This window comes from Bos taurus, chromosome 10 (genome assembly GCF_002263795.3).
Source record: "Bos taurus isolate L1 Dominette 01449 registration number 42190680 breed Hereford chromosome 10, ARS-UCD2.0, whole genome shotgun sequence".
Taxonomy (NCBI): domain Eukaryota; kingdom Metazoa; phylum Chordata; class Mammalia; order Artiodactyla; family Bovidae; genus Bos; species Bos taurus.
Genome location: NC_037337.1, coordinates 82,449,479 through 82,474,633, shown reverse-complemented (window position 1 = coordinate 82,474,633; position 25,155 = coordinate 82,449,479). Strand labels below are relative to the sequence as shown.

The window sequence follows — 25,155 nt, the reverse complement described above, 5'->3', positions numbered from 1 at the left end:
AATATTGTAAACGAAATATTCGTGCATGTGTGCTAAGTCACTTCAGTCCTGTCCGACTCTGTGTGACCCTATGGACACCACCAGGCTCCTCTGTCCATGGGATTCTCTAAGCAGGAATACTGGAGTGGGTTGCCATGCCTTCCTCCAGGGGATCTTCCTGACCCAGGGATCAAACTTGAGTTTCTTATATATCTTGCACTGGCAGGAAGGTTCTTTACCACTGTGCCACCTGGGAAGCCCAAATCAAGTATATGCCAATCAAAAATGTTTTAAAGTTCTAAAAAAAAAAGAATACTTGATTTTCATGACTTCATTTGATTCTTGGCCCAACTGCATGAGGTTGGCAAATTAGGTATTAAGAGCTTTCTTCAATATCTGCTTTATCTCACTACTTAGCTCTGGGCTTTGTATGTGGTGGTGTCTAATTCATATTGATTAACTTGAATTCTCATTTTCACAGATGAGAAGACTGAGGTCCACAGCACTGAATGTCTTGCTATGGGAAACACAGCTAGAAGGCAGACGACTTGATAAATTGTGGTGATGAATGTCAAATATTTCTCTCTACCCAGTGGATAAATGAAAGTCAAATTTGCTCAGGTGTGTCTGACTCTTTGCGACCCCATGGACTATACAGTCCATGGAATTCTCCAGGCCAGAACACTGGCATGGGTAGCCTTTCCTTTCTCCAGGAGATCTTCCCAACCCAGGGATCGAACCCAGGTCTCCCGCATTGCAGGCGAATTCTTTACTAGCTAAGCCACGAGGGAAACCCAGTGGGTGATTCTTAGCAATTCAGATAAGCCCTCAAGAGCCCTCCGTTATATCGTGGTTTACAGTATGTTGCCATCTGAGAGAGGGGGTCTCCAGCAACTCAGAAAGATCATACCTTAAGGTGGAGGGCCCAGGCTCTGCCATTAGAGGCCTGAAGTCTGATGGCCTCTGGGAGAACAATGTCTGTTCTTCAAGTAAGGTCTTTGCCAGAGAAGGTAGACAAACATGAAAAGAAGGTGGGTTATTAGAACTTTCAGCTGCCTTAGCAGGCCTGAGATTTGAACTTGATAGGAGAGAGGGGAGCAAGGGACTGAGGGGGACGCTACCTTTGGAAGAAGCTTTCTCCTACATGACAAGGGGCTTTCAGGGACACCTCTGAGGCGGAGTTGATGGTCCCCAAACTGGTTGAAATCTCCCAGTTCTGCAATTTATCAAATGACCTGGGGAAGTGACATCACCACTCTGTGTCCATCCTCCCAGGGCTCTGGGAGAGCAAAATGAGAAAATGCAGGGGGAGAGCCCTTCATGGCGGTAGAGATAACACTATTATCTCTCTGTGTTCAAAGTAGGACAAACAGGGATTGTGCCAGGCAAAGATGGAGAAGGCCAAGTCTCTTTCTTCAGAGAGCTGATGGTCAAGGGGCGGGAGGGGAGCCGATGGCAATGCAAAGTGATGAGGACTCTTAAGTGCGGGTCAGTCCTGTGTGACCCAGCGAGGCCTCTGTGTGTCTTTAGGGTAGTCGGGAGAGGGTTTGCAGAGGGTGGAACTTTGGAGCTCAGTCTTCAAGGACAGGTAGCTATTCACTCAGCAGAGGAAGCTATGCTCAAAGGAAGTGGTGGAGGATGATATTGAGGCGATGGAATTACAAAAGGGCCTCCGGGTCACATCATTACTGTCAGTGCCACAGTATTTATGCTGTTTAGGTCACACCTGACTATCCGATTTCAGAGGTCCCAACCAGAAGACTCTTTGAAACCATAGGCTCTTAAGATACCTTTTCTCCAGCTTGCTGGTGGCATTCATTCCTCTGTTCAACTCCATTTCTTCAGAGCTAAAAGAGATCTTGAGGACAATCTGGTGCCATCCTCTGCTATAAGGTAGGAATGGATTGGTGTCCCCATTTTACTGATGAGCTGAATGTAGGTGAGAGTCACCCCAGTTGGTCACCAGGCATGTAGAACCAGAACCGACTCTCCCAGAGATCTTGTTCTCTATTGAGATGCTTTTCTTCTTGTGTCCATTTTAAGTTTCAAATCCTCATTTCAGGTAATATTTGAGGTATTATTTATTCACACTTCAAACTTCAAGTCCTTCCTTGGCTGCTGCTGTTGCTGCTGCTGCTGCTAAGTCGCTTCAGTCATGTCCGACTCTGTGCGACCCATAGACAGCAGCCAACCAGGCTCCCCCGTCCCTGGGATTCTCCAGGCAAGCACACTGGAGTGGGTTGCCATTTCCTTCTCCAATGCATGAAAGTGAAAAATGAAAGTCAATTCGCTCAGTCGTGTCCGACTCTTCGAGACTCCATGGACTGCAGCCTACCAGGCTCCTCCGTCCATGAGCTTTTCCAGGCAAGAGTACTGGAGTGGGGTGCCGTTGCCTTCTCCGCCTTCCTTGGCAGCAAGTTATAAAACAGGAGAAACTGAGTCAGGCAAGAAGCAAACCAAATAAGAGGGCTGAAGGCTTGAGCAACAAGAGAACAAACTTCCGGGGCTGTTAGTGGCTTCAGTGAAGCAAGCCTGTACTGTGCTAAGCTGCTCAGTCGTGTCCGACTCTTTGTGACCCCATGGGCTGTAGCCCACCAGGCTCCTCTGTCCATGGGGATTCTCCAGGCAAGAGCACTGGAGTGGGTTGCCATTTCCTCTTCCAGGGGATCTTCCCGACCCAGGGATCGAACCCGTCTCTTACATCTCCTGCATTGGCAGGCAGGTTCTTTACCGCTAGTGTGCCACCTGGGAAGCTGAAGCAAGCCTACCCAGTGGAAAGGCTCCTTAACCAAACCACCGGTCTTAGAAGCTCTGAGAACCAGGACCATTATTTTCATTGCGAATGACTGGGAGGAACCCTGGTGAAGAAAGTTAAGGGCTGGAGGGTTTATCAGAATCACTTGCTATTACTTTCTTTTCCTCTTTCCTTTCCTTCTCACCTACCCTTCTTAGTGACCTGGTGCCAAAGCCTCAGAACGGAATAACACGGGGCAGAAGGCGAGGCACGTGAAGGAGGGGGCAGATGGCATCTGCAGACCCAGCTGTAGCTCACGAGCTGCACAGATGGCTTGGCCTGCACACGTGGGGCTGTGGGAGGAGGGCGGGGCAGAGAGGGGAGCACTGCTGGAGTAGCTGGAGTGACAGGGGACAAGTGTGCTGCCTGTGCGTTATTAATAGGCACTAGGGCATATATTTACAACCAGTGGCTGAACTTAGGGGCCGAACAGTCACAGCCAGCCACGCCCAACGCCAAAGACAACTGAAGGGTGCAAAGTGTTCCAAACCCAGCTCACCCAGAAGCAGGTGGCCTCGGGTGGGATAGGGAGATCCTTGGAGCTTGCTCAAACTTCAGGCTGTGGTTCTGCCCTTCTCTTTAAACAGAAGGAAGGAGAGCCAGGAAGAAGGTAGGAAGAAAGGAAGGCAAGAGGGAGAGGAAGGAAGAGAGGAAGGAAGGACACCAGATTGCTTACATCAAAACCTAAGCTCAGGGACTTCCGTGATGGTCCAGTGGCTAAGACTCCGTGTTCCCAATGCAGGGGACCCAAGTTTGATCCCTGGTCAGGGCCCTAGATCCCATGTGCTGCAACTAAAGGTTTCACTTGCCCAAGTAAGACCAGGTGCAGCCAAATAAATATTTAAAAACAAACCCCCCAAAAACCCCCAAGCTCAGGCAAAGCCCCCAGAGGTTTCTGTTCTCCCACATCTAACTTCAGGTCTGAGTGAGTATAATTGTCTCATTTAACCATAGGAAATTCCACTTATGATCTGTTGGAGGTTCAGAAGTGGAGGAAGGGAATCTAAACGCCAAGAGGCGAGGAATATACGCAGACTGCCAGCCCTGACCGGAGAGGGTAGACGGAGCCTGCAAGTTCCTGGTCAGGGGTGGAAACGGTTGTGGGATTGAGTCCAGACCTCAGACGCCCTCTGTGCTTTCCTCGGGCCCAAACAGACATCCTCTGCCCATCCTCTGTGCCTGGAGTGATTCTCTGAACCAGGGATTCTCCGAGCTGGAGGCTACACTGCATGCGAAGTGGTTCAGCCTGGCCCCAGGCTGGCAGGGCTGAGAGCTGGCACAGCCTCTGAGTTTGCAGGGCGGGCGGGGTCACTGTTCGGCAGCCACTGTAGGGCCTGGGACAGGTTATCATAAAGGAACAATCTGCCTCCTCCAATCTGAATGGAATTCCCAAAGGGAACCTCTACAGTGTGATGAATTTTGCCCAAGACAACTTGCTCGGCTGAAAGCCTTCCTGTGCATAAACTGGGATGAGGCTGAGATTTTGTTCCAACTCACATTGAAACAGAGCAGGACCTCCTGGTCCTTGCCCGACCCCCCATCATGGTCTGCCTTTTGTCTGTGGAAAACTTTAGACGAAGAATAAACTTAATCAGAGAAGAAAGAAATGTGAAAACAAAGGAAAAGAGTCAAAGGAGACCAAATAATAAAAATGTAGTTATTAAGCGTAGTCAAGGACTTTAGTTCTTTCTCAAGGGCTCTAGATGATGTTCTGAGCCATATCCTGTGAGCTGTCTGATACATACCAAATGTCTAGGTGGAAGAAGTTAACTACATGATGACCAGACTATACTCATGACATGAACTGGCCTCAAAGAAATGGAAACAAACGGATCCTGGAACTAATGAGTAACTGTACCTAAAACAATCAAGATGATACTGGTCAGACCACTGATGACAATTTCAAGATGACTATCACAGACGACTGCTGTTTCTGCATGCAGCCCTCTCTCCTTCATTCTGTGTATAAAAGCTCTTACGCCACTGGTGGGGATGGGGATAATTAGCATTTGGGCAGATGTCTGCCCTTCCCCTGGCCCAGTTGACAGCCTCTGAAATAAAGCTAACCTTCCTTTCCACCAATCTGGCTTGTTTATTGGCTTTCAGGTAGTGAGTAGCCAGACCTACCACATGTCTTTTGGTTTATTGGCTTTCAGGTAGTGAGTAGCCAGACCTACCACATGTCTTTTGGTAACAACACCACTCCTGTAATTTAACAGCTCTGGGCCCCAGTTTACATACAAAGGGGTTATTAAAAAGAACTCAGTGTGTAGGTTTGTGGTGAAGATGAAATGGGAAAAGCTTGAGAAGCGCTTAGCACAGGCCTGATACACTGTAATATGCCCGAGAAAGGTTCTTTTTGCTGTTCTTCTCCCATCCCAGCGTGTCTTTTCACAAAGACAAAGCCAGTGGACTCCAGAAGACGTGGTGAGGAAGTTAACACAAAACCCAACCCTCAGGAGGAAATGGATTCAAGAGAGAAAAACTTGAGGATCGAAGGTTGTTACTTGTGACTGGGTCTAGGGCTTCTGTGACTTATTACGGCCTCATCACATTGAATGGCTACCCTGAACCTCAGTTTCCTTATTAGCAAAGTTGCTTAAAAAGAATAGCTGCTTTATAGGATTTTTTTGAGTGCCCAAAGAGGTAATATAATCCTATCTGCCTTTACTGAGGGCTCGCTAGGCTGCAGGCACTCAGAGCTGCCCATGTATTACGCTGTGCATGCATACTCAGTCATGTCCAACTCTTTGCAATCCTATGGACTGGAGCCCTCCAGGCTCCTCTGTCCATGAGATTCTTCAGGCAAGAATACTGGAGTGTGTTGCCATGCCCTCCTCCAGAGGATCTTCCTGACCCAGGGAAGGAACCCGAATTTCTTATGTCTACCTGCATTGGCTGGCGAGTTCTTTACCACTAGGGTCACCTGGGAATACCTCACTTAATCCTTAAAACCACTTCTGATCATCGGTGTTTGCGTACGTCCAAACGTATCAAATTGTACACATTACAATATGTCTAGTTCTTTGTATATCAGGTATACCACAATAAAGCTATAGAAGAGCACTGGAGGAGGTAGATATGACTTTTTTTAAAACCCCTATTGTGTGGTTGAAGAATCTGAGGTTTAGCAGAGAGGTTAAGTCACTTGTCCTAAAACACAAAGCGAGTCATAGTGAAACTGGGCTTCAAACACAGGTACTTTGTCCCCAAGAGATGACAAGATGCAAAAGAAAAAAAAAATCAATTTCAACATGTATAAAATTATGGGAGGGTAGAGTGGGGATGAAGTCAAGGGGACGGTTAAGGGAAGGTAATAAAATAAAAAAAGAGACAGATCACACTGCTGCAAACAATTGCACCTGATCTGGGCATCAAAACCAACCAAAGAGGAAAGAAGGGAAGTGTGTAGATTGGGATTGATCCATTTTAGTCCCACAGGAAGCCCAAGATCATTTCCCTGATGTTCCACTGGTCTGACAGGTGGCCCGCTGGGGCTCCCACTGGCTCTATGTGGGGCTCCATCTGTAACCCAGAGAACACACAGATGTCATCTTAAAGATCTAACCAACCAATGTCATGAAACTCATGTAACGTCTGTGAACAGCCTTCAACACTGCAATGCAGAGCCATTTTTAAAAAAGTTTCTTTGGATAAGTCAGAGAAAGACACATACTGTATAATATCACTTATATGTGGAATCTAAAAATGTCATGGCTCTTCTCCAGTGGCTCAGCAGTAAAGAATCTGCCTGCAGTGCAGGAGACATGGAGACGCTGGTTAGATCCCTGGGTTGGGAAGATCCCCTGGAGGAGGAAATGACAGCCCACTCCAATATTCTTGCCTGGAGAATCCCATGGACAGAGGAGCCTGCCAGGCTACAGTCCATGGAGTCTCTAGTGAATAAAAAAAAAAAAGAAGTAGACTCACATATATACAAAACAAATGAGTGGTTACCAGCGTGGGTGGGAGGGGCAGTCTAGGAGTGGGGGAAATAAAGGGTTATTATGGGGGCTGTATGAAATCATGTGTGTGAAACTTTTGGAAATTATAAAGCACTATAGAATTTAAAGAACTTTTCATTCAATGAAAAAAAATTTTTTTTCTGGATAGAAATCTGGATGCTAAAATGGGAGGTACTTTACCATTTGGGCTTGAATGTTTTCTGATCATTATGGTGCTGTAGGTCACTTTATGGAGTCTGTGTTCTCTGGACTGGACTGTTACTGCTTAACAGTTCTGGGCTGAACTCCAGACCTGTCTACATAATCAGCTGCCCTCCTGACATCTCCGTTTGGGGGTGGGACAGTGATCTCACACTGAGCATGTCTAAGAGCGAGCCTCTGAGATGCTCTCTGTTCTTTACTAATGGCAACGCTACACTTTCAGTTGCTCAGGCCCCAAACCCTCTCTCCTTCCCACCTCTTCCAACCCACCAGCAAAGCTAGCTGCTCTACTCTCGAAATAGATTTTACAATTCTGACCACCTTTCACCATACCCCTTATCACCTCCCTTGCCTAATCAGCTGTTATCTGGTGCCAGAATTACTGAAGAGCCTCCACATCTCATGTCCCTTCCTTTGTTTCTACAGCCCGTTGTGAACCCAGAAGCCTGAGTGTTACTGTTAAGTAAGTCGGATGACGCATCTCCTCTGCTCAACACTCTTCAATGGCTCCCATCTCATTTAAAGTGTTGACTTAAAGAAAAACACACAACATAAGAGTTTAAGTTTTATTCAGGGACTTACTGAGGACGATAGCCCCGGAGGCAGTATGAGGAACAGCTCCAAAGTAGGGGAGGAGTCCGTTTATATACACTTTTTAGGGGCTAGGGAATACGTGCAGTCAAGCAACCATCTTGGTAATAGATGGTTGCTGTTCACCAAGAACGGATATCTCAAGTTAATGATTTTAGTGCTTTTCTGGTTATGGACAATGGAAGCATCCAGGCACAGTGAAGTTTTTCCTGAGACATGTGTCTGCTATCCAGTGGTCCATTTATCGAAAGCACAGGTGCCTCATCCTGTTTAATTCCTCTCATGGTGCACTCAGTGTGTGTTTGACTGCCAGGGGTTGGGACCTCACCCTCATAGAGCTGGGTGATGAGGATCACTTTTGGTTCTCTGCTCACAAAAGTAAACTCAAAGTCCTCCTTTGCCTGGGAAGTGCCACATGACCTGCCCCCCATTACTGCTTCTGCCTGTTGTTACCTTGGAATTCTCATGCCCAGTAGGTCAGTCTCCTTGATCTTTTCTTCAATATACAGGCGCATTCTTGCATCGGGGTCTTTGCACTGCTGTTTCCTTTGCCTAGATGCTCTTTCTCCAAATCTGTATGGCTGGCTTCCTTAATTTCTTCAGACCTTTATTTCAAAAGTCAACCTTGTTAAAGAGGCCTTCTCTGGCCACTCTGAAATATAACCTCTTCTAACATTTTTATTTCCCTCTCTCTCCTTCCCCTGACTTTCCCCCTTTCTAACATTGATCCTTCTATATTATTATATCATGCATTTTACTTGCTTATCTTATTTGTCTCTCTCTCTTATTAGAAGTGGAGAAGGCAATGGCACCCCACTCTAGTACTCTTGCCTGGAAAATCCCGTGGATGGAGGAGCCTGGTGGGCTGCAGTCCATGGGGTCGCTAAGGGTTGGACACGACTGAGCGACTTCACTTTCACTTTCATGCATTGGAGAAGGAAATGGCAACCCACTCCAGTATTCTTGCCTGGAGAATCCCAGGGACGGGGGAACCTGGTGGGCTGCCGTCTCTGGGGTCGCACAGAGTCGGACACGACTGAAGTGACTTAGCAGTAGCAGCCTATTAGAAGATGAGATTTATGAAGGAATTTTTCTCTATTTTTCGTTCACTATTGTATCTTTCGTGCCTTGAACAGTGCCTGCCACATAGTAGACACAAATGTAAATATTTGATGAATAAATGAAAATAAGGGACACAGAATTAGCTGCAGACCTTTATCAAGTCATTTGTCTAAAGAGCCTCTTGAGGAGGGTAAAAAAGGAGTGAAAAAGCTGGCTTGAAACACAACATTAAAAAACTGAGATCATGGTATCGGCCCCATCACTTCATGGTGAATAGAAGGGGAAAGAGCGGAAGCAGTGACAGATTTTATTTTCTTGGGCTCCCAAATCACTGGGAACGGTGACTGCAGTCATGAAATTAAGACACTTGCTCCTTGAGAAAAAAAGCTATGACAAAATTAGACAGCATATTAAAAGCAGAGACACCACTTTGCTGACAAAGGTCTGTCTAGCCAAAGGTATGGTTTTTCCAGTAGTCATGTATGGATATGAGAGTTGGACCATAAAGAAGGTTGAGCGCCAAAGAACTGATGCTTTCTAACTGTGGTACTAGAGAAGACTCTTGAGAATTCCTTGAACTGCAAGGAGATCAAACCAGTCAATCCTAAAAGAAATCAACCCTGAATATTCATTGGAAGGATGGATGCTGAAGCTGAAACTCCAATACTTTGCCCACCTCATGTGAAGAGGCAACACACTAGAAAAGACCCTGATGCTGGAAAAGGTTGAGGGCAAAAAGAGAAGGGGGAAGCAGAGGATGAAATGGTTAGATAGCATCATCGACTCAATGGACATGAATCTGAGCAAACTCAGGGAGATGGTGAAGGACAGGGAAGCTTGGTGTGCTACAGTCCATGGGGTCGCAGTCAGACACGACTTAGTGACTGAACAAGCTTGAGTTTCCTTGAATGTAAAATTGAGTTCTTTCACTAGATGGCGCTAAGGTTCCCTGCAACTGACTTGGAGCCAGTCCCTGAGTGAATTTGAAGTCAAAGCAGTTGTGTGGCAAGAAAGGTTAGAAAGTCTGACGATTTGGGTTCAAGTCCCAGTGATATCCATGGTCTAGGTTTTCATTTTCACAACAACACTTGAAGAGGCTCTATCCATGGATCATGAAGCTTACTTACAGCTCTTAAAGTTTAAAACTATAAAATAAAGTCATTAAAAAAGAGAGAAATGGCCGCCATACTCCTCAATACCACACGGTGGCGAGGTTGTCCACCAAGGTCTCTGGCATTGCTGTGCCTCCTCTGCAACCAAAACAGCTCATGCGCTCATGAAATCTACATTTCATCAGCAACTGTGAGAGTAGCTTATTCTTCAGATCTTGCTGGTTTATTTAAATAACAAATATAAAAAAATTTTTTAATTGATCATTTTCTGATAAAAAGACATAAACCTCAAAAGCAAAACAGTGAGCTGAATTTTCAGCTGAGTCTTGGTCACCAATTCGAAAAGCTGAGGAATAAAAGAAGTGTATACCAGTGTTCGGAGAAGGCAATGGCACCCCACTCCAGTACTCTTGCCTGGAAAATCCCATGGATGGAGGAGCCTGGTAGGCTGCAGTCCATGGGGTTGCAGAGAGTCGGACACGACTGAGTGACTTCCCTTTCACTTTTCACTATCATGCATTGGAGAAGGAAATGGCAACCCACTCCAGTGTTCTTGTCTGGAGAATCCCAGAGATGGGGGAGCCTGGTGGGCTGCCGTCTATGGGGTTGTACAGAGTTGGACACTAGCTGAAGCGACTTAGCAGCAGCAGCAGCATACTGGTGTTAGACTAGTAAGGCCACAGCTAAGCTTAGTTCTGTAATACACATATCTGTCTGTACGTAACCAAGAATGTTCCCTCCAGGAGGTGGAAAAGATAGGCAAAGAAAGACAGTGAAGTCACTTAGTCATGTCTGACTCTTTGCGACCCCATGGATGATAGATAGCCTGTCAGGCTCCTCCATCTGTGGGATTTTCCAGGCAAGAATACTGGAGAGGGTTGCCATTTCCTTCTCAGCAATAGACTTATTCTAGGAAATTTTTGTTTGCTTGGAAGAGTTATTAAAGACTTAAATAAGAAAAGATTGTGAACAGTGATGGCACACATAGTATGCCTTCAATTCATAGTAGCCTTTATCATTACCGTTATTAGTGTAATTATTATTGTTATTCTCAGGGTCTATTTTTTTCCCCTGCTCTACCATCTCTCCAACTAGCAACAATGTTTTCAGCTTGAAATCTATTTCGTTATTCCCTAAAAATATTTTTGGTCCTTTAACTGTAATCTAATTACAATTGTATTGCATGGTTTATTTTAGCTATATGGAAAATAAAAGTAAAATGAAGGTCATATAAATTAACCATACTCCACCACTCAGCTCAGAAATAATCAATAATAAGATTCTGGAACTATGCTTAACACACACACACATTTGTGATCAAATTTTATGAAGGGATTTTTCACTATTTTTCCATTTATTGTTATACTATGTACATTTTCACATCCTTAATAGTTTTCATAATTATTAGTTACAAACTACTTTTCTCATTAGAAAATCAGTACATTTTAATGGTAGAAAATACTGAAAAGTACAGGACAAAGGAAAAAAAAATCATTCCTAACCCCATCATCTAGCCTGGAGATAATTGTTCACATTTTGATATATTTCTTTCAATAATATTAATGTAAATATATATTCCATAGAATTGGAAATATATTACATATACAGTTCTGTTTCTTGATTTATTTAATTTACTTTTAAATTATTTTAAGATACAACAGATAGTTTTCTTTTTTCTCTTTCCACTTTGTTTGATCATTTCCCCAGTCATTACATGTTCTTCAAAGACCCCAATGGTATGGATAATTTTCCCTTTAATTCTCTTCTGATTGAATCTCTTTGGGGTCCCTGACTAAAAGGTTTAAAGGAAGTCCTTACAGACCCGGCATGGTTGTAAGAGGTGTAATTTCATAGAGAGTTGTCCCACAGGGCTGCAACAAGGCTTAATGAAGCAGAAATACCGCTTGATCTTTATTCCTTGATTAAAAGACTCTAATCAATGTTAAAATGCAGCTCAGTCTCCAGAGACGAGGCATTCTAAACAGCTGCCACAGTACAGTTGTTTTCTGAACTGAAGTTTTCATAGGTGATGGGAGGGAGAAGAAAAGAGGGATGATGTCTCATCATTTTGATGTTTCAAACCCTCAGGAGACAGGAATTAAAATACTATTGATTGTGATAGAACATTTACAATTTATTGAGCACCTATTATATATTAGGTGTGGCTTCCCTGATGGCTCAGAGGTTAAAGCGTCTGCCTGCAATGCGGGAGACCTGGGTTCAATCCCTGGGTTGGGAAGATCCCCTGGAGAAGGAAATGGCAACCCACTCCAGAATTCTTGCCTGGAGAATCCTATGGACGGAGGAGCCTGATGGGCTACAGTTCACGGGGTTGCAAAGAGTCGGACACGACTGAGCGACTTCCCTTTCACTTTCTATGTATTAGGTACTGCAAGGAGTGCTTCTGACTTCATCTACTTCTCACAATAACATCATTTTACAGCAAATGAAACGGAGACTCAGAGGCGTGACGTGCCTTGTTCACAGTGACAGTGACTTGGACTTGAGTGTTTGGCTCCAACTTCTGTTCCATCAACCCTACCACACAGTGTCCCAAAACATTTATTGAACGACATATGACTGCAAATGTGGTTTATGAATCAGGAACTAGGGCTCCTCTCCTGAAATGGTGTAACGTGAGAGGTAAGAGGGGTTGGCTGACTCTTGGAAAAGCTTAAGGGATCGGCCTGAGGGATTTTAGCACCAAAGTATGAATACTTTTTTTTTCTAATTAATTTTTATTGAAGTATAGTTAGTTTCTGCTGTACAGAAAAGTGAACCAGTTATACATATACCCACTCTTTTCTAGAGTCTTTCAGTCATTACAGGGAGGAGGCAGTGGCACCCCATTCCAGTACTCTTGCTTGGAAAATCCCATGGATGGAGGAGCCTGGTGGGCTGCAGTCCATGGGGTTGCAGAGAGTCGGACACAACTGAGCAACTTCAACATACTTTCACTTTTCACTTTCATGCGTTGGAGAAGAAAATGGCAACCCACTCCAGTGTTCTTGTCTTGAGAATCCCAGGGATGGCGGAGCCTGGTGGGCTTCCATCTATGGGGTCGTATAGAGTCGGACACAGTCATTACAGAATATTGAGTAGCATTCCCCGTGCTATACAGCAGGCTCTTATTAATTATCTATTTTATATACAGTAGTGTATATATGTCAGTCCCAATCTCCCAGTTTATCCCTCCCCCCTTTACCCTTCATAACTATATGCATGTTTTCTGTATTTGTGACTATTCTGTTTTGTAAATTAATAGTTTTAAAAAACACTTTCCAGAAGACCTGAGAATAGGGTGATATTCATTTATCAAATCAAGCTTTAGGCTCGAATAATAGTAACTGTTATTATAGTTTTATTTATTTATTTAGGCTTAATTAATTTATTTAGGCTCAGTTATCAACTGTGGTGTTGGAGAAGACTCTCAAGAGTCCCTTGGACTGCAAGGAGATCCAACCAGTCCATTCTGAAGGAGATCAGTCCTGGGATTTCTTTGGCAGGAATGATGCTAAAGCTGAAACTCCAGTACTTTGGCCACCTCATGCAAAGAGTTGACTCATTGGAAAAGACTCTGATGCTGGGAGGGATTGGGGGCAGGAGGAGAAGGGGACGACAGAGGATGAGATGGCTGGATGGCATCACTGACTCGATGGACGTGAGTCTCAGTGAACTCCGGGAGTTGGTGGTGGACAGGGAGGCCTGGCATGCTGCATTCATGGGGTCGCAAAGAGTCGGACACAACTGAGCGACTGATCTGATCTGATCAATAAAATAAATAAATTTTATTTCTTTAGGCTCAAATAATAATAACTATTATTATTTTGGGCTCCAAATCACGGCAGATGGTGACTGCAGCCATGAAATTAAAAGACACTTGCTCCTTGGAAGAAAAGTTGTGACCAGCCCAGACAGCATATTAAAAAGCAGAGACATTATTTTGCCAACAAAGGTCCATCTAGTCAAAGCTTTGGTAGTCATGTATGGATGTGAGAGTTGGACTATAAAGAAAATTGAGCACAAAAGAACTGATGCTTTTGAACTGTGGTGTTGGAGAAGACTCTTGAGAGTCCCTTGGACAGCAAGGAGACCAAACCAGTCAATCTTAAAGGAAATCAGTCCTGAATGTTCATTGGAAGGACTGATGCTGAAGCTGAAACTCCAATACTTTGGCCACCTGATGCAAAGAACTGACTCACTGGAAAACACCCTGATGCTGGGAAAGATTGAAGGCAGGAGGAGAAGGGGACGACAGAGGATAAGATGGTTGCATGGCATCACTGACTTGATGGACATGAGTTTGAACAGCTTCAGGAATTGGTGATGGACAGGAAAGCCTGGCGTGCTGCAGTCCATGGGGTCTCAAAGAGTTGGAAACGACTGAGCAACTGAACTGAATAATAACTACTACTACTATTTGACAACTCTGTATTAAGCACATAATATACATCCTGTCATTTAATCCTTCCAGGAGCCCAGTGAGATAGTATTATCCCTAATTTCCAGACGAGGGATCCGGAGGTACCAGGGCATTAACTTGCCTAATGGCAAACAATGAGTATGAATTCTGATTCAGTCAAAATCCAAGGCCCCAAACTTTAATCATCAGTCTGTGATACTTGTTTGCTTTTTATCCCTCCTTTATCCTTCCTAACTTCCCTCCCTCCTTCTTTTTCTCTTTTCTTTCCTTTCCTTTTTCCTTCCTTCTTGTTTTTAAAGGGAAAGGCCTGGTTCAACTCCCAGTCAAGAAGTCTCTGCAGTTTCCTAGGGTGCCATTAATTAATTTCTTCCCTTGAGTGTTTCTGTGGGGGATGGACAGAGGAAAGAAGAAAATAAATATGCTAAATATCTAGTGGGTGTTAAGCATACTAAGAACTTTTGTGTGCTAAGTTGCTTCAGTCATGTCCATCTCTGTGATCCCATGGACTATAGCCTGCTAGGCTCCTCTGTCCATGGGATTCCAGGCAAGAATACTGGAGTGGGTTGCCATGCCCTCCTCCAGGGGATCTTCCCGACTCAGGGATCAAACCCATGTCTCTTACATCTCCTAGATTTGCAGGCCAGTTCTTTACCCACTGAGCCACCTGGGAAGCCCTCTAAGGCTGGTATTTCTGTCCATTGCATTGATTTCCATCTTCATGATTCCTAGACTCCACTATTTAAGCTGTAAACATCCTTCGATGCCAAACTTAAGCACCTCCTTATCCATTCGTCATCTATTCTCATCTTCAGAGATGGCAACATTTGATCATCTCCCAGCACTGTGTAAAAGCTTTCAGAGCTAACCTTTTGTCTGCTTAACCAAACCCAGACTTTTTTCTCACTCTGGTATTTAAGTCAGTCATTCAGTCACAAACACGTGCTGAGAGCCAATTATGTGCCAGATACACTCTAGGTGCTGGGACAACTGTGGAGAACCAGAGAGATAGTTGCTGCCCTCATAGTGAACAAGCTAGATAGTAAATAATTACAAATAATGAATTAAATACTCACTCCTCTGAATCAAGTGATTACAAGGCCCTCAACAAATCTGGTCTCAACCCATCTTTTCAGAGTTCTTTCTCATCCTTTTACTCCACCCCTGGGCTTACTCAGGCTTACCCACCTCTGCAGCTGGGCCCATGCTCATCCTCTACTTCTGAATGCAGGTTCCTCCCTCTTCCCCACATCCACCTCCAGGACCAGCTTTAGTTCTGCCTCTTCCATGAAACCTGGCTAGACAACCTCTGTTAGACAGCTTTAGCCTGAAGGATCTTCCCTCATTTGAATTCCTAGCACTTATCCATTCAACAAATATTTACTGAATGACTTCTTGAAATGTTTGATGAATGAATGACTCTTCATGAGGTTCTAAACACATGCTATGGTATCCAAGATTTAAGTTATGTGGGGAATTAGACGTTTCCTACTGAGACAGATCCCAAGGTTTTTTTTTTTTTTCTCTTCTGGGTAGGGGAGGAGTCGAGATAAAACCTGTATAGTAAAACATACAATATCAAGCAAAATGACAATAAAAATTGCCCATACTCATAATTCTACCACTTGAAAGAGATCACCATTGATGATTATTCTCTTTTTAGTTTTTTTTTTTTTTTTTCTGTTTGTTTCTCTCTGTTAATACCATTTTGGAAAATTCATTGTTGCCCCAAATTAAATTTTTATTAAGAAGATCTTCTTTCTTGTGTTTTTAAAAAACACAAAATGCCTGTACCCACTCCCTGCTTGCTCTCTTCTGCTTAGGAGTGGCATAGTTTTATTTTGAACAAAATTTAGAGAATTTATGCAAAGACTCACCTGTATCTTTTCCAGTTCACTGAATCTATGTACAAGAAGAATCCGAACACTGTTTTAGGGCATTTACTCAGAAGTCTTTTCTCAAGACCTATTCCAGTTGATCTTTAGACCACATTCTACCCTCCCTTCTTCAAGACCTGAAATGGGTGGTGGTTTTTGTTTAGTCCCTCAGTCGTGTCTGACTCTTTGCGACCTCATGGATTGCAGCCCGCCAGTCTCTTCTGTTCATGGGATTTCCCAGGCAAGAATACTGGAGTGGGTAGCCATTTCTTGGCATACAGTGTAGTCACACTCATGTGCAAACCACAGAATCTCAGGTCTGTAAGATGACAGATCTTCCAGATCACCCCTTCTCTTTAAGGATGAGCAGACGGTTTAGTACTTGCCCAAGATCTTGCAGCTGGTGGCAGCAAAGCTGGAGATGCCAGCCCTGGTTATCTTTTCAAATTGCCTCACTGTCTTCAGTTTGTCTAAAGATTAACCCCAAACTGAAACAACAAAAAGAATAAAATACTTAGGAATATATCTACCTAAAGAAACAAAAGACCTATATATAGAAAACTATAAAACTCTGGTGAAAGAAATCAAAGAGGACACTAATAGATGAAGAAATATACCGTGTTCATGGATTGGAAGAATCAATCTAGTGAAAATGAGTATACTACCCAAAGCAATCTATAGATTCAATGCAATCCCTATCAAGCTACCAACAGTATTTTCCACAGAGCTAGAACAAATAATTTCACAATTTGTATGGAAATACAAAAAACCTCGAATGGCCAAAGCAATCTTGAGAAAGAAGAATGGAACTGGAAAAATCAACCTGCCTGACTTCAGGCTCTACTACAAAGCCACAGTCATCAAGACAGTATGGTACTGGCACAAAGACAGAAATATAGATCAATGGAACAAAATAGAAAGCCCAGAGATAAATCCACACACCTATGGACACCTTATCTTTGACAAAGGAGGCAAGAACATACAATGGATTAAAGACAATCTCTTTAACAAGTGGTGCTGGGAAAACTGGTCAACCACTTGTAAAAGAATGAAACTAGAACACTTTCTAACACCATACACAAAAATAAACTCAAAATGGATTAAAGATCTAAATGTAAGACCAGAAACTATAAAACCCCTTGAGGAGAACATAGGCAAAACACTCTCCGACATAAATCACAGCAGGATCCTCTATGACCCACCTCCCAGAATATTGGAAATAAAAGCAAAAATAAACAAATGGGACCTAATTAAAATTAAAAGCTTCTGCACAACAAAGGAAACTATAAGCAAGGTGAAAAGACAGTCCTCAGAATGGGAGGAAATAATAGCAAATGAAGCAACTGACAAAGAATTAATCTCAAAAATATACAAGCAACTCCTGCAGCTCAATTCCAGAAAAATAAATGACACAATCAAAAAATGGGCCAAAGAACTAAACAGACATTTCTCCAAAGAAGACATACAGATGGCTAACAAATACATGAAAAGATGCTCAGCATCACTAATTATCAGAGAAATGCAAATCAAAACCACAATGAGGTACCATTTCACACCAGTCAGAATGGGTGCTATCCAAAAGTCTACAAGCAATAAATGCTGGAGAGGGTGTGAGGAAAGGGAATCCTCTTACACTGTTGGTGGGAATGCAAGCTAGTACAGCCACTATGGAGAACAGTGTGGAGATTCCTTAACAAACTGGAAATAGAACTGCCATATGACCCAGCAATCCCACTGCTGGGCATACACACCGAGGAAACCAGAATTGAAAGAGACACATGTACCCCAATGTTCATCACAGCACTGTTTATAATAGCCAGGACATGGAAGCAACCTAGATGTCCATCAGCAGATGAGTGGACAAGAAAGCTGTGGTACATATACACCATGGAGTATTATTCAGCCATTAAAAAGAATACATTTGAATCAGTTCTAATGAGGTGAATGAAACTGGAGCCTATTATACAGAGTGAAGTAAGCCAGAAAGAAAAACACCAATATAGTATACTAACGCATATATATGGAATTTAGAAAGATGGTAACAATAACCCTGTATGTAAGACAGCAAAAGAGACACAGATGTCTAGAACAGTCTTTTGGACTCTGTGGAAGAGGGTGAGGGTGGGGTGATTTGGGAGAATGGCATTGAAACATGTATAATATCATATGTTAAATGAATCGCCAGTCCAGGTTCGATGCATGATACAGGATGCTTAGGGCTGGTGCACTGGGATGACCCAGAGGGATGGTATGGGGAGGGAGGTTCAGGATGGGGAACACATGGGCACCCGTGGCGGATTCATGTTGATGTATGGTAAAACCAATATAATACTGTAAAGTAATTAACCTCCAATTAAAATAAATAAATTTTAAAAAATGAAATTAAATAACAACAACAATAAAAAACGTGAAGCACTAAACTTGCCAAGTAAATCAGACCTATTCCTACCACGGAAGGGGAAAACTTCAGCACAGATCAGGCAGGACCTCTCAGTATGGGCTTATTTTGAAAAGTCACAGAATCTTCTCATTGAAAATCTATATTGCTGTGAAAGAATTTAAGCACAGAAGAAATGTTCGGGGCCACCTATCTCTTTCTTAAGGTTTGAGAAGTGGAGGATAACAAAAAGATAGATGGAAAGTCTGCCTTGCAGTATCGTTTTGTGTGTATATTCAGCTTTGATTCTTAATCTGATTTCTACAGAGGTTACCGCGATCCAAGGTGCAATTCCCCCAGATGAAAGAAATTCAAGATTTGTAGAAAAATGGAGTCTCTTCAGAGAGACCAAGCCCACTTCAACCGACAGCTTTCCCACCCTCAAATTGAGCCCCAATAAAGTGATCTCTCTCTCTCTCTCTCTCTTCGTCTGAATTCTAAAAATCGATGATATTGGACTCTCTTCCAACAAAAACCCAAGGAAGGGCAAGCTGTATGCAGCCCTCATAAAGGGCAAGAACTGTAGTTTTAAGAGTTCTAAAGAGCATTCCAGTGGGCCTGAAGGCCTTAATAGACGAAAGGTTACAGATGGAGTAGGGGTGCAATTCAGTCGGAGGGGAGTCGAAGCTGATCCACCTGGTAGGGACTGGGGCAGAGGCATCTCCAAGAGAAGGGAGAATCCAAATGTAAGAAGGAGCTGGAGAAGAAAGAGCTCTCCCAGAGGGCCCTACCCAGCTCGCCTCTCCTCCGCTCACTCTCAAAAGCTCACTTTAAGATCAAGAACACAGGTGGTGCCCAATGGGATTCCCTACCCCTTCGCAGCAAACAAAGGGAGCGGTCTCCTTCAGCCTTTTTGGTCTGAATGAGGAGGGCTCGGCTCTACCTTTGCGGAACCACCCATTCCTTTCTCAGGCGCCCAATGAAACCGCAGCCTCTTCCTTGAACACTCCCAGGAAACGGACAGGTAGCTCAGACCAATGGTTGGAGCTGCGACGGGCCAATGGGAGAGAGAAATGGGTCAACCTGGGGTTTGAGAATGAGCGAGCCCGCACAGGGCGGGGGACGGGGACAGGGGGGACCCGTGACGTATGAGCAGGGTGGATGGAGAGGGGCGGGGTGGATGGCTGGCGGGGGTCCGTGGCGGCCAATGGAAAGACCGGATAGCCCGGGGGGCGGGCCCGGGAGCAGAGAGGCCCCGCCCCCTCGGGTCCGCAGGGCTGGGGTGGAGCCAGGTCCGCGTCAGGTGGTCCAGGGCGTGAGGGCGGCGCAGGGGGCGGGGCGCAGCGCGGAGCAGGGAGCAGCGGCCGGCTGGCGGCGGCGGCGGCGGCGGCAGCGGCGGGCGGCTGCTGGCACCAGCTGCGCGAGCAGGTTACCCGCGGCGGAGGTAGCCAGGCCGCCCCAGAGTGGCGATCGCGAAGGCTAGGGCTCCGGCCCGCCTCGCCCCGATGCTGCGGTGAGCACTCCAGCTCCGCACACTTGTCGCCGCGCCCCGCCGGCCCCAGCCCCGAGCGATCCGGCGTTCCCCGCCCCGCCAACCCCGGCCCTACCTGAGGCCGCCGTCGGGGGAGGGGTGTCCCCCCAGCTCTGCGGAGCCGCATGAACAATAGGCGGCGGCGGCTCCTGCGGGCGGCGGCAGCCCCGCACCCTATGGATCGGCCGCTCCATGGAGCCCTCCAGAGCGCTTCTCGGCTGCCTGGCGAGCGCCGCCGCTGCCGCCCCGCCGGGGGAGGATGGAGCCGGGGCTGGGGCCGAGGAGGAGGAAGAAGAGGAGGAGGAGGCGGTGGCGGCCCCCCGGGAGCTGGGCTGCGGCGCGCCGCTGCCCTACTGGACGGCCGTGTTCGAGTACGAGGCGGCGGGCGAGGACGAGCTGACCCTGCGGCTGGGCGACGTGGTGGAGGTGCTGTCCAAGGACTCGCAGGTGTCCGGCGACGAGGGCTGGTGGACCGGGCAGCTGAACCAGCGAGTGGGCATCTTCCCGAGCAACTACGTGACCCCGCGCAGCGCCTTCTCCAGCCGCTGCCAGCCCGGCGGCGAGGACCCCAGTTGCTACCCGCCCATTCAGTGTAAGGCGAAGGCGGGCCCGGGAGCCCGGCGGGGGAGGGGGGCGGGGGATGATGGAGGCCTGGGGATGATTGCGGAGGGAGGGGAGACCTCCCTGAGGGTTAGGTTGGGGTGGGCAATGATTGACCTGGGTGTGTGTGTGCGCGCGCGCGCGCTCAGGCTGCACGGGCTTTGGTGGGTGCAGTGGGTAAGATAGACACGCCGCAGGCAGGCCTCGCCTGGAACCTCGGGCGCTTGGGCTTCTTCACCTTCACCTGACCACCTCAGCAGCAGCTCGATTCCACATCCTGAAGCCCCAACACCACCGCCCACCCCCCCACCCCGCCCCGCAAATCTGGCAGGATTTTAGGCAAGCTGGTGGTTTCTGTAATAACCTTAGTCCTCAAATCGGGGACCTTCCCGACCTCTTCTATCGCCTGTCCTCGCCCCTTACTTTTGGTTTAAAGGAGATGGTGGTGTCTCCCTCAGGGCCGAGCTGGTTCACAAGTCCTGGAAGCCTCTGAAACACCTTTGAAATATCATGTTGATTTCTTCGATCCTAATCTTGTATCTCAAAAGTGGTACCTTTAGGAGTCTTATTGAATAATGTGCTAAGAAGGGTGTGTGTGTGAGAGAGAGAGAGAGAGAGTGGGTGGAGGGGCAGGTGATGAGTGGAGAAATGATAGAGAGGGTAAAGTATGTCATTCCCCCCAGAGAGATCAGGAGCACAGGGTAGAGTGGTTAAATCCCAGCCCCTTGACACCTAGACAATATATTTTCTCCTTTCTTCTCACCCTAGATCTTTGCCTATATTTGGTATTTGCCAAATCTCAGGGGAATGATACCCAGGGGTCCCTCCCAGGGCCTTTCTTCCAGTGTCCTGGTTTTCACCAATTTCCCAGGAGCCCCCTGTAACACACCCTGTAATGAATTTTTCTTTGTTTTTTTTTCAAAGGAGTTAACTTGCTATTAGAATCCTTTAATCCTTGATGCTAGGTGGTTTTAGAAGAAAGATGTAAATATCTCCCGGTACAGTTTACACTATTTTGTATTTGAGGGTTTCCATAATTTCTTTCCTGTTAAAAAAGTATTGTTAGTACACATGTATCTTTATTTATTCCATGTTTTATGTACTTTTCCCCTTAGATTTAAAAAATCATTACCGAGGGATAACTTTAAATAGTTTAAAACTTTCACTTGTAACAGTTATTTCTCTGGTCCTATGACTTATTTTCACCCAAACAATTGTATTATATCTTAACCTGTTTATTAAATAACAGCCATTAGTATAAAAATCATAGCCTCTTTCCTTGTTTTGACTGTCAAATTGACATTCAAGTATTTAGCTTCCTTTGTTTTCTCTCTGTTTTATTCAATTAAAAACTTCCTGCTTCTGCTATTTGATCTTTATAATACCTGGAGGTGACAAATTACATTGTTTCCAGTTGTTGCATCTTTTTGGCTCTAGTGCTGGAAAAGTGAAGGCTAAAGGTCCTAGCATATAATGTCCCAAATAGTGTTGAGGATGAACTCGGTCTCATATTGGAAGAGATGTTGGTCTGGCATGTTAGAGAGTAGTGTAGTTTAAACATGTCATATTTTGAGGTTCTTTGTAGGTGATGTTTGGTGATTTGTTTTTCGGAGACATCTGGTGTCAGAGTAGAAGAGCTCTGTGAGGTTCCTGAGCAGGAACTGAGTTTCTTTAGTATCTTTAGTGCTCCCACTGTCAGAGCAGTCAGGAGTGAACCTGACCGAGGCTGGAAGAACCCATGCACAGAAAGCCAGATAGGTCCACACTGCACCATGTTAGAAGCTCCTTCTCTGTTGGGTGCCTAGGGCTTCACCTTTACGGTAACAAAAGTTACCTTGGATAGAATAGATTCCTATATCTAAAACTCAGATGATGAGAAATTAGGAAGCATCTTGTACTTACTGAAATAATTGACTTGAACAACATTGCATTTGAAGGTCTTGTTAAGTTATTTAGCCACACTGGGAGTTCTGATCTTGACTGGGCTTAATTCTTGATAATTCAGAAAATTTAGTTCTAATCAAAACCCAATAAGAGTGCCCAGCGAAAGAGAGATACTGTGTTAAATACCAGGGGATAAAGAAATGAGAAAGTGAGGAGGTACTTAAAAGTCACACATGAGGGAAACTGGTGATGTAAATATATAATTTCAGTGCAGTGCTTTGCTAAAAGAAGTTGCTGATCTGATCAAGTGTTTCTGGTCTGTATGCTGTGTCCATCGGTTCAGTTACTGTCACTCAGAAAATAAAGACAAAGAAAAAAGACAAAGTCTTGTCTCCAAAGACTTTGAATGAAATTGAGCCTTTGACAACTTTTTCCCAGTTAGTTTTTCAAACTTCCTCTTTGGGGCATGAATTTTGCTATTAGATTGTGAATAGAAGACACAAAAGTGTTAGTGACTCTGTAGTGTCTGACTCTTTGCGACCCCATGGACTCAAGTCAGCCAGGCTCCTCTCTATGCATGAAATTCTCCAGGCAAGAATACTGGAGTGGGTTGCCATGAATAATGTTCAGTTTTAGTTTCAAATGCTGCTTTTCAGAGTGAAACTTTTGTTGCAGACTTTAATCAAAACAGAAGAGGAGGAAATTGCTAAATCTTGTGACAAGGAAAACATATAGGAAGGATATTATAAATCATCCAACACTCATAGAGTGCTTTTATCTTCTCCAATGTAGGTATTAGAATTTAGCTCTCCGTGGGGCTGACAAATATAAATAACCCAGGAGCATGCTCATCTTCTTTATTTTAGTGAAAGATGGAAAATGTACAGTTATATCATCTTTGGAGATCTATCACCGTAGGTATTGAGAAAAAGTTTCTCTTACAGGAGAGTTGTTTTTGTTTCCAAGCAGGGCATAAATTAAGGATATGATTGATTTACATTTCTTTTTCTTGTACTCACCAGAAATATAAGGGTATATTTTCAGATGTACTTAAGATTTTTAAATGAGTGATGTGTGTACTATTCACTTACCCCAAACTCATCAGAATGTGCCTATATGTTTAGTTTCTAAGGATACATTTGAGAGACTCCAAGACTGAAAGAAATAAGGATTTTTTCCTGATATTCCTGGAAATATTCTTCCACAGAAACCGAAATATGTGCTGCATGAGACTTGACCTGATTCTTACTTAAAACCAGGTCTTGACAGGAGCAGGGAAGGGAAGGAGTCCCACATGTTCTCAGCTGCAGTGATAGTCTAGTTTCGATCCACAAGGACTTCCTAACAGGGAAGAGAAAGGAGAGGACCCTCCCCACATCCCCCACTATTCTGTCTTCTGTCTGCTTGTAAGTTCTCTTCTATGCTTTTCTTGAAGGCTGGTCAAAATATTTCCTTGACTAAATAGCAAGAACATGAGAGTTTATGTTCTACACAGAGAGAGAGAGAGAGAGAGATCATGGCTTTGCCTTCCCCACAGAGGTTTTCTGTCTTCTGTGGAATGCCATCAGAGGAGCTGTCCTTTCAGCACCCTCGTTCAGAATCACATCTTTTAAGTCCTCATGTTCCAAATAGGAAAAGGACTACGTCAAGGCTGTATATTGTCACCTTGCTTATTTAACTTATATGCAGAGTACATCATGAGAAACGCTGGGCTGGAAGAAGCACAAGCTGGAATCAAGATTGCTGGGAGAAATATCAATAACCTCAGATATGCAGATGACACCACCCTTATGGCAGAAAGTGAAGAGGAACTCAAAAGCCTCTTGATGAAAGTGAAAGAGGAGAGTGAAAAAGTTGGCTTAAAGCTCAACATTCAGAAAACGAAGATCATGGCATCTGGTCCCATCCCTTCATGGGAAATAGATGGGGAAACAGTGGAAACAGTGTCAGACTTTATTTTTTTGGGCTCCAAAATCACTGCAGATGGTGACTGCAGCCATGAAATTAAAAGACGCTTACTCCTTGGAAGAAAAGTTATGACCAACCTAGATAACATATTCAAAAGCAGACACATTACTTTGCTAACATAGGTCCGTCTAGTCAAGGCTATGGTTTTTCCAGTGGTCATGTATGGATGTGAGAGTTGGACTGTGAAGAAGGCTGAGCATCAAAGAATTGATGCTTTTGAACTGTGGTGTTGGAGAAGACTCTTGAGAGTCCCTTGGACTGCACGGAGATCCAACCAGTTCATTCTGAAGGAGATCAGCCCTGGGATGTCTTTGGAGGGAATGATGCTAAAGCTGAAACTCCAGTACTTCGGCCACCTCATGCAAAGAGTTGACTCATTGGAAAAGACTCTGATGCTGGGAGGGATTGGGGGCAGGAGGAGAAGGGGACGACAGAGGATGAGATGGCTGGATGGCATTACTGACTCGATGGATGTGAGTTTGAGTGAACTCCGGGAGTTGGTGATGGACAGGAAGGCCTGGTGTGCTGCGATTCAGGGGGTCGCAAAGAGTCGGACATGACAGAGTGACTGAACTGAACTGAACTGATGTTTAAATAAGAGGCTTCCCTGGTGTCTTAGTGGTGAAGAATCTGCCTGCCAATGCAGGATCCATGGGTTCATTCCCTGGGTTGGGAAGATCCTCTGGAGAAGGAAATGGCAACCCACTCCAGTATTCTTGCCTGGGAAATCCCTTGGACAGAGGAACCTGGTGGGCTATAGTCCATGGGGTTGAAAAGAGTTGAACGTGACTTAG

General features: G+C 44.9%; 1 protein-coding gene across 2 annotated transcripts in view; it reads left to right on the top strand.

The window, feature by feature from the left end:
* Nucleotides 1–19,815: 19,815 nt before the first annotated feature.
* Nucleotides 19,816–25,155, top strand: part of MAP3K9 (mitogen-activated protein kinase kinase kinase 9) — an 86,639-nt gene continuing 81,299 nt past the window's right edge. The window contains exon 1 of one of the 2 annotated variants that reach the window (XM_005212015.5): nt 19,816–20,501. In XM_005212015.5, coding sequence (XP_005212072.1) covers nt 20,102–20,501 — 400 coding nt within the window. In that variant the 5' untranslated portion in view covers nt 19,816–20,101. The remainder of the gene's footprint in view (nt 20,502–25,155) is intronic. The other variant, NM_001206852.1, reaches the window with a different exon arrangement.